We start from the raw sequence: 14,063 nt of genomic DNA, 5'->3' as shown, positions 1-14,063 counted from the left end.
TTGTGCGTGTGTGTGTGTATATATATATATATATATATATATATATATATGTCATGCCCGTGTATCTAATATGCGTGTTTCGTGTTGGGGCTCGCAGAAAAATCAAAGGGTTAGAGTAAATTTTAAGATAAATTACAACTATTATAAATATATATATATATTTAAAATATTGTCAACATTTCATAATATTTTATTAGATTATGTAATTTTTAACCTTTGTTGTATTTCTTTAAAGAAAGAGAAATTAAATATTGTAAAAAAAAATTGAATTAGGTGAATGGAAAAATTTGTCAAAATTGCCCACTTAGTTCATGAAAAAATTTAATAAAGAAATACAATTACAGTTTATAGACCATATGTAAGGATATTGTGATATGTTCCTCATAAAAAATGAATGAAAATCTAACGTAAACTAATGAATAGGACTAGTTGTTTGATGTCCTTAAAATCAAATGGAATTAGTAATTTACCAAATAATTAGGGAGTATTTGAAATTAAGATAAATTTAAGAAAAAAAACTATTGTAATTTATCCTAAAATTTAATTAGAGACAAACCTAAGCCATCTGGAATGATTAATTTAGTGTGTCAAAATGAGGAACTTTTAAAATATTCTTATACCCTTAATATTTTTTTTTTGAATAATACGTCAATTCAATCAATTCATCAATATGACTACAAACACTAATAAATTACATTGATTCAATCAATATATTAACATTCACAAAATACTTTTTTAGTCCCATAAAACAAGGTCAGCTTTATTTTTGTACTAGATTGTGGCCAGTGCTGATTTTAGTCCCATAAAAATCAAAATCAAGCCTTTGTAGTTCCAAGTTAACGCAAGAAACATGTGCCTCGCACGTGCCTGTTAACTCCCATTACCATCTGTTGAGTCATGTGATGTTGGACCCCTTTTGATCTTACTAATAAAAAAGTTCTATTTCATACTATCAGCTTACAAACCAAACCTAGATTCAAATCAATCAATTCAGCCAAAACTTTCTATGTTTTCTTACTTAGTTAGATAATCTGACATAGCCAAGCTTCATTTTGGAGGTAGGTTGCAAGAATGGTGGTAATGCCTCTTCGGCCTGCTTGGTTGGAGTCAGTAGGTTAAGACACATCTTGACAATGTTAGGACCTCAAAGATTGCTTGAATTAAGAGGAAAAAAAAACTTGTGACTGGGGAAGAAGAACTTGTGTCGATTTTGAGGGATAAGGGGAAAAATGTTGTGATTGAGGAAGGGGCAGGGCACATGTGAGTGATAAAGGGAAGAAAATTTAACAAATAGGGTAGGGATGGGCAAGGGTAGTAGTTATTGCTGGGTAGTAGTTTGGGATGCTGACTTAATAAACTTAGATCTTGTCAGTATTCATGACTGTACAAAAATTGAAAATAATGTAAGTTTCATACAGAAATTAAGTCAGTTTCATGACAAACAAAAATAAATGTCAGAATTTAAACTTACACTTATAGAAGGATTTGCATGAACTTGTTCACTGTGGGATTATGGCATGGATTTCTTGTTGTTTTCCTATCCTCTAAATAATTCAAGTCAGCAAAAAGTTAAAGATAAACCAGATTAATGTTGAAAAAAGCTTTCAATTTTTTGTGCAGGTTCAGGAAATATATTCTATTGCATTGTGGATGCTGTTCTTTTTCTTGCCTATATAAAATGTCACAAATCAATTTAATTAGTTGTACCATACAATGTAATAAAAATTTTAAAGGAAGGATACTTACTGTCAATTTGGTGGGTTGTACTACAGTATTTGGCTCAGCAGGGAAGTCCATTTTCTTCCTTGGATATCCTTTTTTATTATAGCCTATCATTCCACTGTAATGATACATGACTATATTTGGTTGCCTCTTCAATCTGATGGTGTGATTCTGCTGGTCTCTAGTCCTCTTTTTGCCCTTGTTGAATGGCTCATCAGGATCTAACCTCCTTGCTCTTGTAGGCCTTCCTACACTCCTTCCAAAGTTGGGTGCAAAGGGTGGGATCATTCCAGTCTTTTTCCATAGTTTTAGGCCATTGACAAGCAATATAGCATGCTTATATACCTCAATAAAAGTGGTCAGATTGTACCATGTATTGACAAAGTATTCTGGGGTTAAGTATTAACTGCATATGGCACTCATTCCATGCTTACAGGGAATGCCTGTAAAGCCCCATTTTCTGCATGTGCAAGTTTTGTTTTGCAAATTGACCACATACCTACACCATCATAGCATGATATTTCATAATGCACATCATCATACTTAATTGGTACTTCAATTTTTCCTTGAATTGCATTTAGGGCCTTTTTCTTTGCTCTGTATGCTTGATTTTTTTAAACATGACATCTAATTTTCTTAATTGCATCTTTTCCGAACCCCTTGACATTCCTTTAGGATATGTTCTGAAGGCATCCTCATATTTGGCAGACAACCATATGTTATTCACATTTTTCACATAGAATGATCTGGCCTATTTGTGTTATGGGTTGTATTCCCTAATTTGGAATGTACTCTCATCTCCAAGCTTAAGTGCATTCAACCTCCATTGACACCCATCGCCCAAGCATTTTACATAAACCCTTCTTTTATCATGTTTCATTATTATCAAACTTCTCTTTGTGCTTATAGCATGGATTCTGGACTACCTGCCTCAATTCAACCTTGTCACTGAATGTCATCCCAATTTCAGAGTGAAGATTATATTTACTTTTAGGGTTGTAAACAAGATGAGACCCTTTATCTTCCTCATCGAACCAACAATAGAGTCAAACTCATCATCACTGAAGCAAACATCTGACTCTATTGTTACTTCCTCATAAACAGATGCCTCATCCCCATGACTATCATCACCACTCTCCTCACCATTCTCCTCAACACCCTGCTCTACCTGATCATCCTGTTCTTGTTCTGTATCATCACCATCTATTTCATATTCAGAGTCCTCCAACCCAGAGTCAAATAACTTATCACTCTCCTCTTCACCCACCCCTTCATTCTAACTTTCCGCCCCACCTTGCCAGAGACTCATCATCAACAATTCTTCACAAAGATTTCACCTTCTACCCTTGTTACCAATTTTTCATACAACCGAATGGGAAAAAGGGTGGGATTAGGGTTTGGAATGGGGGAAAAAAGGGGAGAAGGAGACTGGCTTTTTTCTTTTTATCGAAGTGTACATTTAAGAAGTTAGCTAAAGAGCCCCCTTTTCTACCTTTACCTTTACCGTCTGACTGACCAACGGCACATGACTGTCCGTTTTCATTAAAAATTAATTGTGTGGGACTAACATAAAAAAATTTAAGGTCTTGTGGTCTAAATTGATCTTGTAAAGTTCGAGATCAAAACTGAGAAGAGGTCTATCATGTGGGACCAAGAGTGCAATTATCTCCCAAAATAACATTTTGCCCCATTAATATGCCTAAGAACGGCAATAAAATTGAATTAACTCAATAACACACATAAAGTGAGACATTCACATAAAAAGAGACAAAAGCCTACAGTCCACTGGAGCTCAAACCCTTGACTTTGAACATGCTCATAAGACCTTAATTTTAGCCTAATACTAGGTTAAGACATCATTGATACACTCTTAATAATCTATCAACATCAATTTGGTGTGCCAAATATGGAATTCCTAAAATATCACAAATTTTTATTATATTTCTCCATTAATATCCTCTACCTATAATCTTGTAAATCTTCGCCATTATTTTGCATACCAGTTGTGTGTGCCCTACCTACTAAAATTAATACTAAATAAGTTCGTACATCTTCTAAGATACTTTAAATTTATAGATATTAAATATTATTTTTATATATGTTCTAGAAATATTTGGATGAAATAGTTTTATAAATCTTATAAAATATTAGTAACGATAATTTTATAACTACTGTGATGGATAATTGTGATTTTGATCCTCAAACATTGCCACTTATGCGCTTTTGATCCTCAAATAACTTGAGATTGCAGTTTTGATCCTAAAATTATTATTTTTTTAGTATTTTTTGGTCCTTCCCTTAGTAAAACCGTTAAAGTTGATGGAATTTTTGTTTGGAGGGGAAAAACTAACCGTTTTTTCCTATTTTGTTGTCTTTTTCAAATTTTGGTCCAATGCACCAATTTCTCTCATTTTTCTTCAAGAGAGAAAGAATCAAAATAATAAATTTAAGCAACAAATTTTTGATATAATTTTTAATAAAATATTATCAATAACCTGTTTTGTGTATACTGCAATACCTACAACAGATGTGATGGAAAAGACATCCATACTCATAATTTTTAGATTTTCTCTAAAAATATTTTATAATGAACCAATATGCCCTATGGATTATTTACTTTACCTGTAAACTTAATTTTTTTTAATTTTTCATATATTTTTTTAATAAAAAAATCAGTATGGTTAAAGTAGTAATCACTACTAGAAAACAGGGTACCAAAGACGGAAATTTTCGTCTCTAAAAGTAGGATTTCCATCTCTAAAGCAAATTAGGACGGAAAAATCCGTCGCCGAAGTCCGTGGCTGAAATCCCCGTGGCTAAATTATCAGCAACGAAAACATTCCGTCTCTAATTCTGAGATGGAAAATTCCGTAGCTAATTCCGTCGACAAAGAAGAAGAAAGTTTAGTGTAATCCATCTCTGATTTCCGTAGGCAATCCGTCTCTGATTCCGTCGATAAATAAAAGAACTTTCCGTCTCTAATCCGTCTCTAAAGCTAAAGTATTTGTTTGTTATCTTCCATCTCTAATTCCGTCTCTAAAACACAGAAAATGTTCCGTCTCTAATCTGTCTCTAAACATTACAAATTCCCGTCTCTAATCCGTCTCTAATTCGGCCTCTAAACTTTCAAATTTTCCGTCTCTAATTTTTTTTGGATATATTTTTTAATTTCTGTACCCAAATTAATATTTTTTGGTTCCTGATGCTTTTGCTTTAGACCTATATCTGCTAAATGCTTAATCCAAAAGGAGGATTACATAATTATACCACAGTCATTTCAAGAAGGCATTATATCCAGATTTGTGAAATGATCATCCGAGTATCTACTTATGCCCTTTTCAGATTCCAATGACTTCATAAAAACATCAAATCAAGCCAAAATCAAGTAAAAGATCATTTTATTAATTGAAAATACTCTCTCAAAACGGGACGTACACAGCCAGAATCCTTAGTCTTCGGGATCAGATAGTAGAATTCTAGTTGTATGTGTGAGGACAATTTCAAATTTTGAATCCCGTACAATTTTCTTCTCACCTTAGTTCAAAATTCTCAGTAATGTAACACAACAGTGAAAGCTTCTCTTTTGACTACTTGCATCTTCTTCTTACAACTAGCCTGTTATCAGCTGGAAGTTTCATCGGGAAATTACTATATATCTAACATCCATAAAAATTATGTTTGCCCCAAGTCTGCTATCAAGATCTACGCAGTGTCTACCCAAGTACACTATCGGCCAGCGAAGAGTCTACCCAAAGCAGAGTTCCAACGAACCCAAAAAAAAAGAAGAATAAGTAAAATGCAACAAAGAAATAAGGATTACCTGGAGAAGCCATACTCGTTGCCTTCCTCGTTGCCGATTTACCGTCCTTGTTGCCGTGAGTTTAATTTGGGGCTAGGGTTCTAAGATATGGGTTTGGAGAAAAAATGAGAGGACAAAGATGGAAGCCATACTCGTCCTCGTCCTTGTTGCCGACCTGCCATCCTCGTTGCCGACCTGCTATCCTTGTTGCCCTGAGTTTGGAGTTAGGGTTCTAAGAGATTTGGGGAAGAATTGAGAGAGGAGAAGAAATGGAAAAGAAAAACAAAGTGAGAAAGGAGGAGAAAGAAGAACGATAACAAGAGAGAGAAAGAGGTGAGTTTTTTATTTTTGACTTTTTGTATAATTATTTATTATTATTATTATTATTATTATTATTATTATTATTATTATTATTATTACTACTACTACTATTATTATTATTATTAGTATTATTATTATTGTTATTATTAATGTTACTATTATTATTGTTGTTGTTGTTGTTATTATATTATTATTATTGTTATTATTATTTTAAATCATGAGACATACATCATAAAATTTTTACATAGATATAGTTGAAATTAATATATGTTCACAATCTGCAAAATTTATATATTTATAAATGTTAGTATAACATTGATATAACTATCATCTTATATTATTGAACAACAGGGGTTAATCTGCCCATCAAAATTCAGATCAGACCGTTAGATATGATAAAATTTACAAAAAAAATACATTTGATAAATTTTAGACTTATTGGATACACGGATGTCGAGATATCGTACTCGAAACATAAGAGTAATCATTCAAGAAGGCGTATCGTTGAATCAGACCATGTGATTTTAAATTATACCGTCGATATGCTCTAATGGACATAGTCTTGTATATATTTAAATTTCGTATGAATCGGGGTGCCCGGATTTTAAGATATCGTAATTATTGATTAAAATTTTTAATCTCATTATATATAAAATAAAATAATAATTAGAATTGTTCAAGTATCATCATCATCATTATTATTATTATTATTATTATTTGATTAATTCATAGGAATTACTAAATTTTGACATAAATTTATAAATAATAAAAAATTATAAATGAATTACTTGTCAATTTAAGAAAAATATAACATAATACAAATATATATTAAAATATAACATAAAGTTTATATATGTCATATTAAATAATAATTTTAATTATAAAAAAAATATAATTTATTAAGTTGTTTATTAAATTTATTTTTATATAAAGATTAAATGTATAAATAAAAGTACCATAATTTATTATTATCCAAAATAAACTACATGATATTGATTAATAATTATAATATATGGTCAATTTTGATTATAAAATTTATCAAATATTAAATATAAAATAAAAATATATATAAAAAATAAAAAAAATAATAAAAAGTTTACTTTTAGTTTTATTGTAATTAATTAAAATTAAAAATACATTATAAGTATACAAATATATAATATCATGTTATGTAATTACAACTTAATTATTATTACATAAATAGAAAAATTCTTATTTGTGTTTTAATATTTTAATAAATAAAAAAATTTCTATTTACACCATCAGAGACGGAAATTTTCGTGGCTAAATTAAATAAAAAATTAGCTACGGAAACAGAGACGGAAATAACCAAGTCTCAGCCATCTCGATTTTTAAGCAATCATTTAACAGTATCAGAGATGGAAATAGAGACGGAATTTAGCGAAATATAAATCCGTCTCTAAAATAAAAATTATTAATAATTTATCATAAAAAGGATTTCCGTCTCTAAATCCATCTCTGATAAAGACGGATTTTGTTCCGTCTCTAAATTTTGGTCTCTGATACCCTGTTTTCTTGTAGTGAATTTCTACCACATCATTTAGGAGCTATGTAATTATTTTTAATTTGAGGGAGTACTGATAATTATATTAAATTTTAAAGGAGGTAGTTGTCATTTACCTTTTACTTGTATTTAAATTTTTTTCTATATTTTTCTTCAGTTAATTAATAATTATATGGTGTTTGTTTAATGCAGCCTTCTACGTCTGCTCAAAGGATTAGGCATTGGAGATTCGAAATAGATGCTAAAAGACAAGGTGCGGAGAAATGAATTCAGTTAAATTACAGAAATATTTATATCATAAAGGTCATTAAAGAAGAAAATATTTATACATAATTCTTGATTGTACGCCTGATGTGAGCCTCCAAGAACAAATGAGTCTGTGTAAATATGTCAAATAATAACATAAAAGTGGAGGAGTAATTTTTAGAGTTTTTGAAGGTGGATGATACATCTGGGTCGGCTTTCTCATGAATGATTAGGTACATTGAAGTCTGGTGATCTGAATGTTGATGATGTGAGGGGTGAAGGTTATGACAATGGTTCTAACATGAAGGGGAAAAAGCACGATTGCTTGAAATGAATCCGAGAGCTTTGTATATGTCATGTGCTTGTCTCATGCTTAGTGATATGGCTCATTCTTGGTATGACATCCTATTTTTTTATCAACATGGTGAGCAAGACGTTGCAATCAGAATCTATGTCCATTGAACAGCTAGAGGGTGCATTGGCATTTTTTGAGAGTTATAGAAAAACTGGGTTTGCAGCTTGTATGAATATTGCAAGGTCTTTGATATGGATGTAGAACCTACTTTTCCAGTGAAACGCCATGTATGATGATGAAGATGTACGATCACCAGCAAGAAAGGTTTTTGAGTGTGGAAGGGGACTATTTATTGGGGGTACCTCCCCTATTTATAGAAGAGAAATTCCTCTATGCCAGAAGTTTCAACAGGGGGGGAGGGAGATCCTCAAGCCCTACGAGGAAGGCGGGCTTCAGGATGGAATAAGGTTTCACCTTATCCGTTCCTTAAGCAGCAAGTTTAGGGAAAAAGGAGGGGCTTCTATCTATGACGACACCTGCCTCGCGAGGAGACTTCTTAAAGTGACGAGTCTGACTTATGGAGGACGCCTTCCTCCCTCGGGCTAGACTTGGAGAGGAGCAGCAGGCTTTCGAACCGGGCCTTTGAACTGGGTCTTCTACTTGGGCCGAGCTCATGAGTTCATTCCTGGACAACTTTCAAGGTGGGGGAAGCCCTCTTAGGGGGAAGCCTGGTAAGCCTCCCCCTTGGGCTGATCTTGGGGAGGTAGGTTCTCTTCTTGGGCTAGACGCAATAATTCTGGACTGCCTCTCTCTTGGGCTTGTGGACCTGACTTGGGCCTAGCATCTCTTCTTGGGCAATGCCCATCGATTATGATTATTATTATTATTATTTTGGTGAGGGAAGAGGAGTAAATGAGACATGGAATATAGTTGTAGGGCAAAATGCATTCACCTAATAAAATCTACAAATAGGAAATGCCTACCAAGCTTATTTAAAACATTATATAAATTTGTGTATCTTATAAACTATTTTTAGAATCTATATATTGAATCTTACTTTATAGATAAACTAATTAAGTATTTAAATGAAATAAAATTATAGAATTTAAAGGATATCACAAATAACAATTATATAATTAATAATCAAAATTAAATAAACTTATTAAAATCCTAAATAAATTAAAAATTCATTTTTTTTTTGGGCCCCGTTTCTATTCTGAATCTTATAAACTCATTTTTTGAAAAGTCTACCAAATACTTTTAATTGATATATTTAAATCTGAAGAAAAAATTTAAAGAAATAATTTTAAACAACTCAATTAAAAAAAATATTTAAAATCGATCATATTCAATAAAATTTAATTCAAAATTAGAATAAAAGGATCTGCATTTAATTTACAGCTATCGAAACAAATTTAAATAAGTCCTTCTATCCAAATACAACCTTAAAAGCAACTTATAACTCTCACATATCATATAAAAAGTTTAAAAGAACTTGGAGACTCGCTCCAACACTCTCTTAGTCATTCTGAAAGTTTCTCCAAATGATTTTCATCTGGATGAACGATTTTTACTCATAATAACTTAACTTCCTTGAAACATAGAATTATCAAAACAAATACAGTGGATTTGAACTCGAAATCCTTAGTTCCAAATACATAACACAACATAAAAAAAAAGGAAAAGGCTTCACATACTTCGTAAAATGTACGAAATCTATAAGAATCTGATGCCAGACATTTCCTTGAAACAAATCTCTCTGAGATGCCTCCACAATTTGGGAAAAGTCGCATCAAACTACCTTATGGGGCCATTCAGGCTCTACAGGTTTATCAAAATAACCATTCAGTTTTGAAAGCTAAAAAGTGTATATATATATCAATGAATCAGAACTTCCCTATCTAGCTAAAATGGAATTCTAAAGCATGAACATGATCAGCTCTTGAGTTGAGGGCTAGTCGATGGGCTTTGTTGTTGGCCTTGTCCTTTTGGCGGGAGCTTAGCTGCCATTGCCCTTAACTCGTTGGCAATCTCAGTGAAATTTGGCCTCTCTGACGGTTCAGACGCCCAACACCTCTCCATCAGAGCTCTCCAGTCTGGGTCGCATGTCTCTGGCACTGGAGGCCGCAATGTGTTGCTCACAATACCACCTACAGTGTTATATAACGTAAGCATATAAAATCTCAGTGTACTTTTTCTTTTGCTCAGTTGAACGAACTAGAAGAAATACACAAGTTTGATGTTAAGATGTGTACCAATTATGGCTCCATAGTGCAGGTCAGCATAAGGTTCTTCTCCAGTTAGAAGTTCCCACATTACAATTCCAAATGAGAACACATCAACCTGTCAACAAGCCAATTCAAGAAAATTCCAACTCAAGAAAGATACCATATTCCCAAAATTAACTTCTTGGATGATAGTATTAAAGAGTTTGCTAGGAAAGACCCATAACTATCTGCGTCTCAGCTTTTATAAAAAGTTCCTGGAGGATACAAGAGAGGGAGAGGTCGAGATGTGTATTGTGCCAGGTTATGTTTGTGTATGAGAGTAACAGAGAGCAAACCTTCTCGGAGACAAGGCTACTGCTGCCATTAAGAAGCTCTGGTGCCATCCATGGAAGGGTTCCTCTCACACCACCTGAGATGAGTGTGTGACATTTTACCTTAGACAGCCCCAAGTCGCCAACCTATAAGTCATGGAAAGAAATGATACCAACTTTTTTTTATATAAGAAATACAACTACAAAACATAACATTGTAAACAGAAGATGTCGGAACAAGAAAAGTAAAAAGATGGGAGGAGAGACACATGTATTACTAGTATTTTTAAGATTCAATGCCCACTTGTATTTTTGTTATGCAACTATAAGCTCTTACAAATGTAACATACAACAACAGGGTACGCCTCTTGATTATACACCTATTGTAACATGAACTAGTCATTTGTTTGAATTTACAGTAGGTAACAGGTTACATTTACTACATTATCATTTATCCCATATTTAGCATACTTCTAATGATAAACAGTAAAGTGATCATGTGAAGTTCTTCCACCCCGTCCTGTTCACAAGTTGTTCCAGCCGGACAAGTACAGGTAAAACAATGGCCAAGCAGTCCCAACTTCATTTCTCAATTTCTTTTGGACCATCTACTACTTATCTAGTGCTTACAATATCCATAAAAAAATTTAAGGTTAGCAGCATCAGTCTTAGATAACAATCAGTATAAAATATCGTCCATTTTCTAAGCACACACCAGGATGGTTGGGCATATTTCAGAGTTCCCCAGAGAGGTTTTTGGAAAATTTCGAGTTTTTAGAGTATGAATCAGCTGGGATACTGGAAACTGATTCTAGAAGATGATATAGTTCGAATGCCACCTAGGTAGATACAGCAATCTGTATTTGGAATCCAGGACCAACTCAGAATACTTCTGGACGTCTCATTTTACATCTCATTCGTGTCATGTAGTGCTAGAATACAAATTAGATTAGATTCTCTAGCTAGGCAGCATAAAAAGTTCAAATGAATATGCCTTAACCAATTAAATGTAAACTACATCATCTTTCACTTCAGACTCGAACCGTATCTAGCACTTAAAGATGAATCTTTTCACACATTCCTGCGGCTGTTGATGGATAATACTATTAATATAGATCGAGAGTATTGCAAGAGTACAGTATGTACTGTTGACAGCAAACCCTCATTGACCCATAGTTAAGACTTAAGATTTTTGACCAGTATACTCTCATTTCAGAGTAAATTCCACACAACGACATACTAAACAATATGCAACAAGGCGCACAGGAACCATGTCACGTAGTCGCACTTCATCTCAGTATTTTATGTCTGCTAAAGAAGTTAAACTACAAAAAACACTTTAGGTTATTATCTACTAATTGCGTTGATTTGAAGTCGAGCCTATCTTCAGGTGGAAACCAGATGAATAGGTAACAGAATTAGTTAAATCTACAGTTGCCCACTATAGAGAATAATCATTACTGCTGTAAACATAACCCTTTATAGGTCCCGACTCTAGTTCAACCTGGATAATTTTATTGGATATTTAGGGAATTTAATAGATTGTGAGAATAATACTTCAAGAAGTTAAGAAAACACGCAATAACTTTGTCAGAGTCCGAAGCTCCCAAATAACAAGCTTAGTTTTCCAATGTACAGAATATGCATGCTGTCTTCCATGTCTTCCATCTATTTTCGTTAGTAAATTGTTAATCAGCTTGGGTAAAACTACAGGGCCTGGAACAAACTGGAAAATTAGAAATTTAGGGAGGTTTCTGCCTAGAAGATGATAATGCAAGGACATCATCAAATGAAAATTATACAAGACACTATGCAACTTCAGCTCTACACTCCAAGGTCAAGACAGTTACCAGTGCAGATTTAATCAGAATTTGTGTAGGCTATCTGCTTATATTAATGGCTTTTCTATTATTTTAACTTAGAAGTGGTCATAAGTTATTCCCACTATCTGAACCCTTAAATGAATTTATGGTCACCTTGATTATCTGGAGTTCTAAGGAAGCTGAACACTCCTATATATGTGGCCAACTGGAATAATAAATGGTTAGTACCTACAAAACACCACAAATATATTCAATTGGGGTACATAATACAGAAAAACTACGTGAGAAACTATCCTCAACAGTCAAATATCACAAAGAACTCATCAAAGGAACAAGGATAGTACTGACTCAATGACCTGTGAATCAAAATCAAAAATTGATATCTTGCAATATAAAGAGAAAGAATTGGACAACCCTCCCACTTCAAACTGAACAAAGCCAGACAGCATTCAGTTGCTAACCTTGCATATTGGCCGATGTGGATCACGAAGATTGACCAATAGATTGTCACTTTTCAAGTCAAAGTGTACTATATTTTTTCCATGCAAGTACTCCATTCCAAAGGCAACATCCATGCCAATTAAAAGACGCTTGCGCTTATCAAGATTCCTGGTAACAGTAGATACATATAAAGCAAAGTCATCTTTTGAATATATAATCAAATTAGAATACAAAGCAAGATAAGAAGTATAAATATTCAAACATATTTACACAGTGTGCAGTTTGACATGCACCTCAATATCAAAGGGTACACATTAAAAGAGCAACCGGTTACAGAGGCACATGAATATTAGAAGTACTTCTAGACCATGAACAGTTATATGTAGGAAAAGGAACAATACACGGCAAACATTCACAACTAATCTTAATACACACAGTATAAGTTTCAAAAGAACTATATAATGGACATTACCTCTCACTTTTCTGCAAAGCATTTCTTAAAGAACCATTCACCATGTATTCAGTAACAGTCGCAACTGAACCATCAGGACCATCAAGCACAACCCCATAAAAAGCAACCACATTCGGATGGTGCAAGTCAGCTAGCTTAATCGCCTCATTCCAGAAATCATCTCTCTGATTAAATATATAACATGCCACAATAAGCCAAAACATGTACAGATAATCAATCATACTAACAAGGACACTGACCATGCGTTCTTGTTCTGAAGGCTTCCCAGCAAAACATCTATCATTGATACGTTTAATTGCAACATCAGTGCCTCTCCACTTTCCATGATAAACAGTACCAAAAGTACCAGAACCCAACTCTCGTAGCTCTTCCAGGTCACCATTTTTTATAATCTACCGCAAAGTAAGAACAAATGAGAAGGAAGGGGGGAGCCAGAGGGGGAGAGAGATTATAAGATTTGTGATTAAGGGGCTTATTGAGGATCAGAAAATTGAGGTCATTTTAGGAGAAAAGAAAACCTGTAATCGACCAATGCCTGAAGCAGGAAATCCCATATTTGTATTCTCTGGCAACTTGGTTTTGATTCCCTGAATAAGGATTTTAAACAAGTGTCACAAATACAACTGTGTGAAACAAATGACAGTGTTGATACTTCCACATATGAATCTAGTTATTGAGAAAGTGGAGGGATCACGAACCTCAAATTTGTCTCTGTTCTGAATTTCTACATTGGCAGGTTGAACATCACCATTGTGTTGGGTTGTAGGTGAAGAAGCACTTGTGGCATAAGGTGATAGGTCTGGGTTTGAAGGGACAGATGAATGAAGAACAGAAGCAGCTACGCCCTCAGCAACAGCTTGAAGTTCTTGCTTTATCTGTT

At 33.6% G+C, this 14,063-nt stretch overlaps 1 protein-coding gene and 1 long non-coding RNA gene across 2 annotated transcripts in view; both read right to left on the bottom strand.

The window, feature by feature from the left end:
- On the bottom strand, positions 7-5,832 carry LOC105162274. Its single transcript, XR_847834.2, has 3 exons — positions 1,747-5,832; positions 1,472-1,544; positions 7-1,381 (listed from the first exon to the last, which is right to left on the bottom strand). It is a non-coding gene; the product is annotated as an uncharacterized LOC105162274 (long non-coding RNA).
- Positions 9,515-14,063, bottom strand: part of LOC105162324 — an 8,178-nt gene continuing 3,629 nt past the window's right edge. Inside the window, 8 exon segments of the mRNA XM_011080332.2 lie at positions 9,515-10,058; positions 10,164-10,251; positions 10,472-10,594; positions 12,732-12,879; positions 13,184-13,347; positions 13,423-13,575; positions 13,702-13,770; positions 13,882-14,058. Coding sequence (XP_011078634.1) covers positions 9,844-10,058; positions 10,164-10,251; positions 10,472-10,594; positions 12,732-12,879; positions 13,184-13,347; positions 13,423-13,575; positions 13,702-13,770; positions 13,882-14,058 — 1,137 coding nt within the window. The 3' untranslated portion in view covers positions 9,515-9,843.

The sequence above is a fragment of the Sesamum indicum genome, linkage group LG5 (assembly GCF_000512975.1).
Source record: "Sesamum indicum cultivar Zhongzhi No. 13 linkage group LG5, S_indicum_v1.0, whole genome shotgun sequence".
Taxonomy (NCBI): Eukaryota; Viridiplantae; Streptophyta; class Magnoliopsida; order Lamiales; family Pedaliaceae; genus Sesamum; species Sesamum indicum.
The sequence above is the reverse complement of the archived record's forward strand: the minus strand, read 5'-3'. Positions and strand labels throughout refer to the sequence as shown.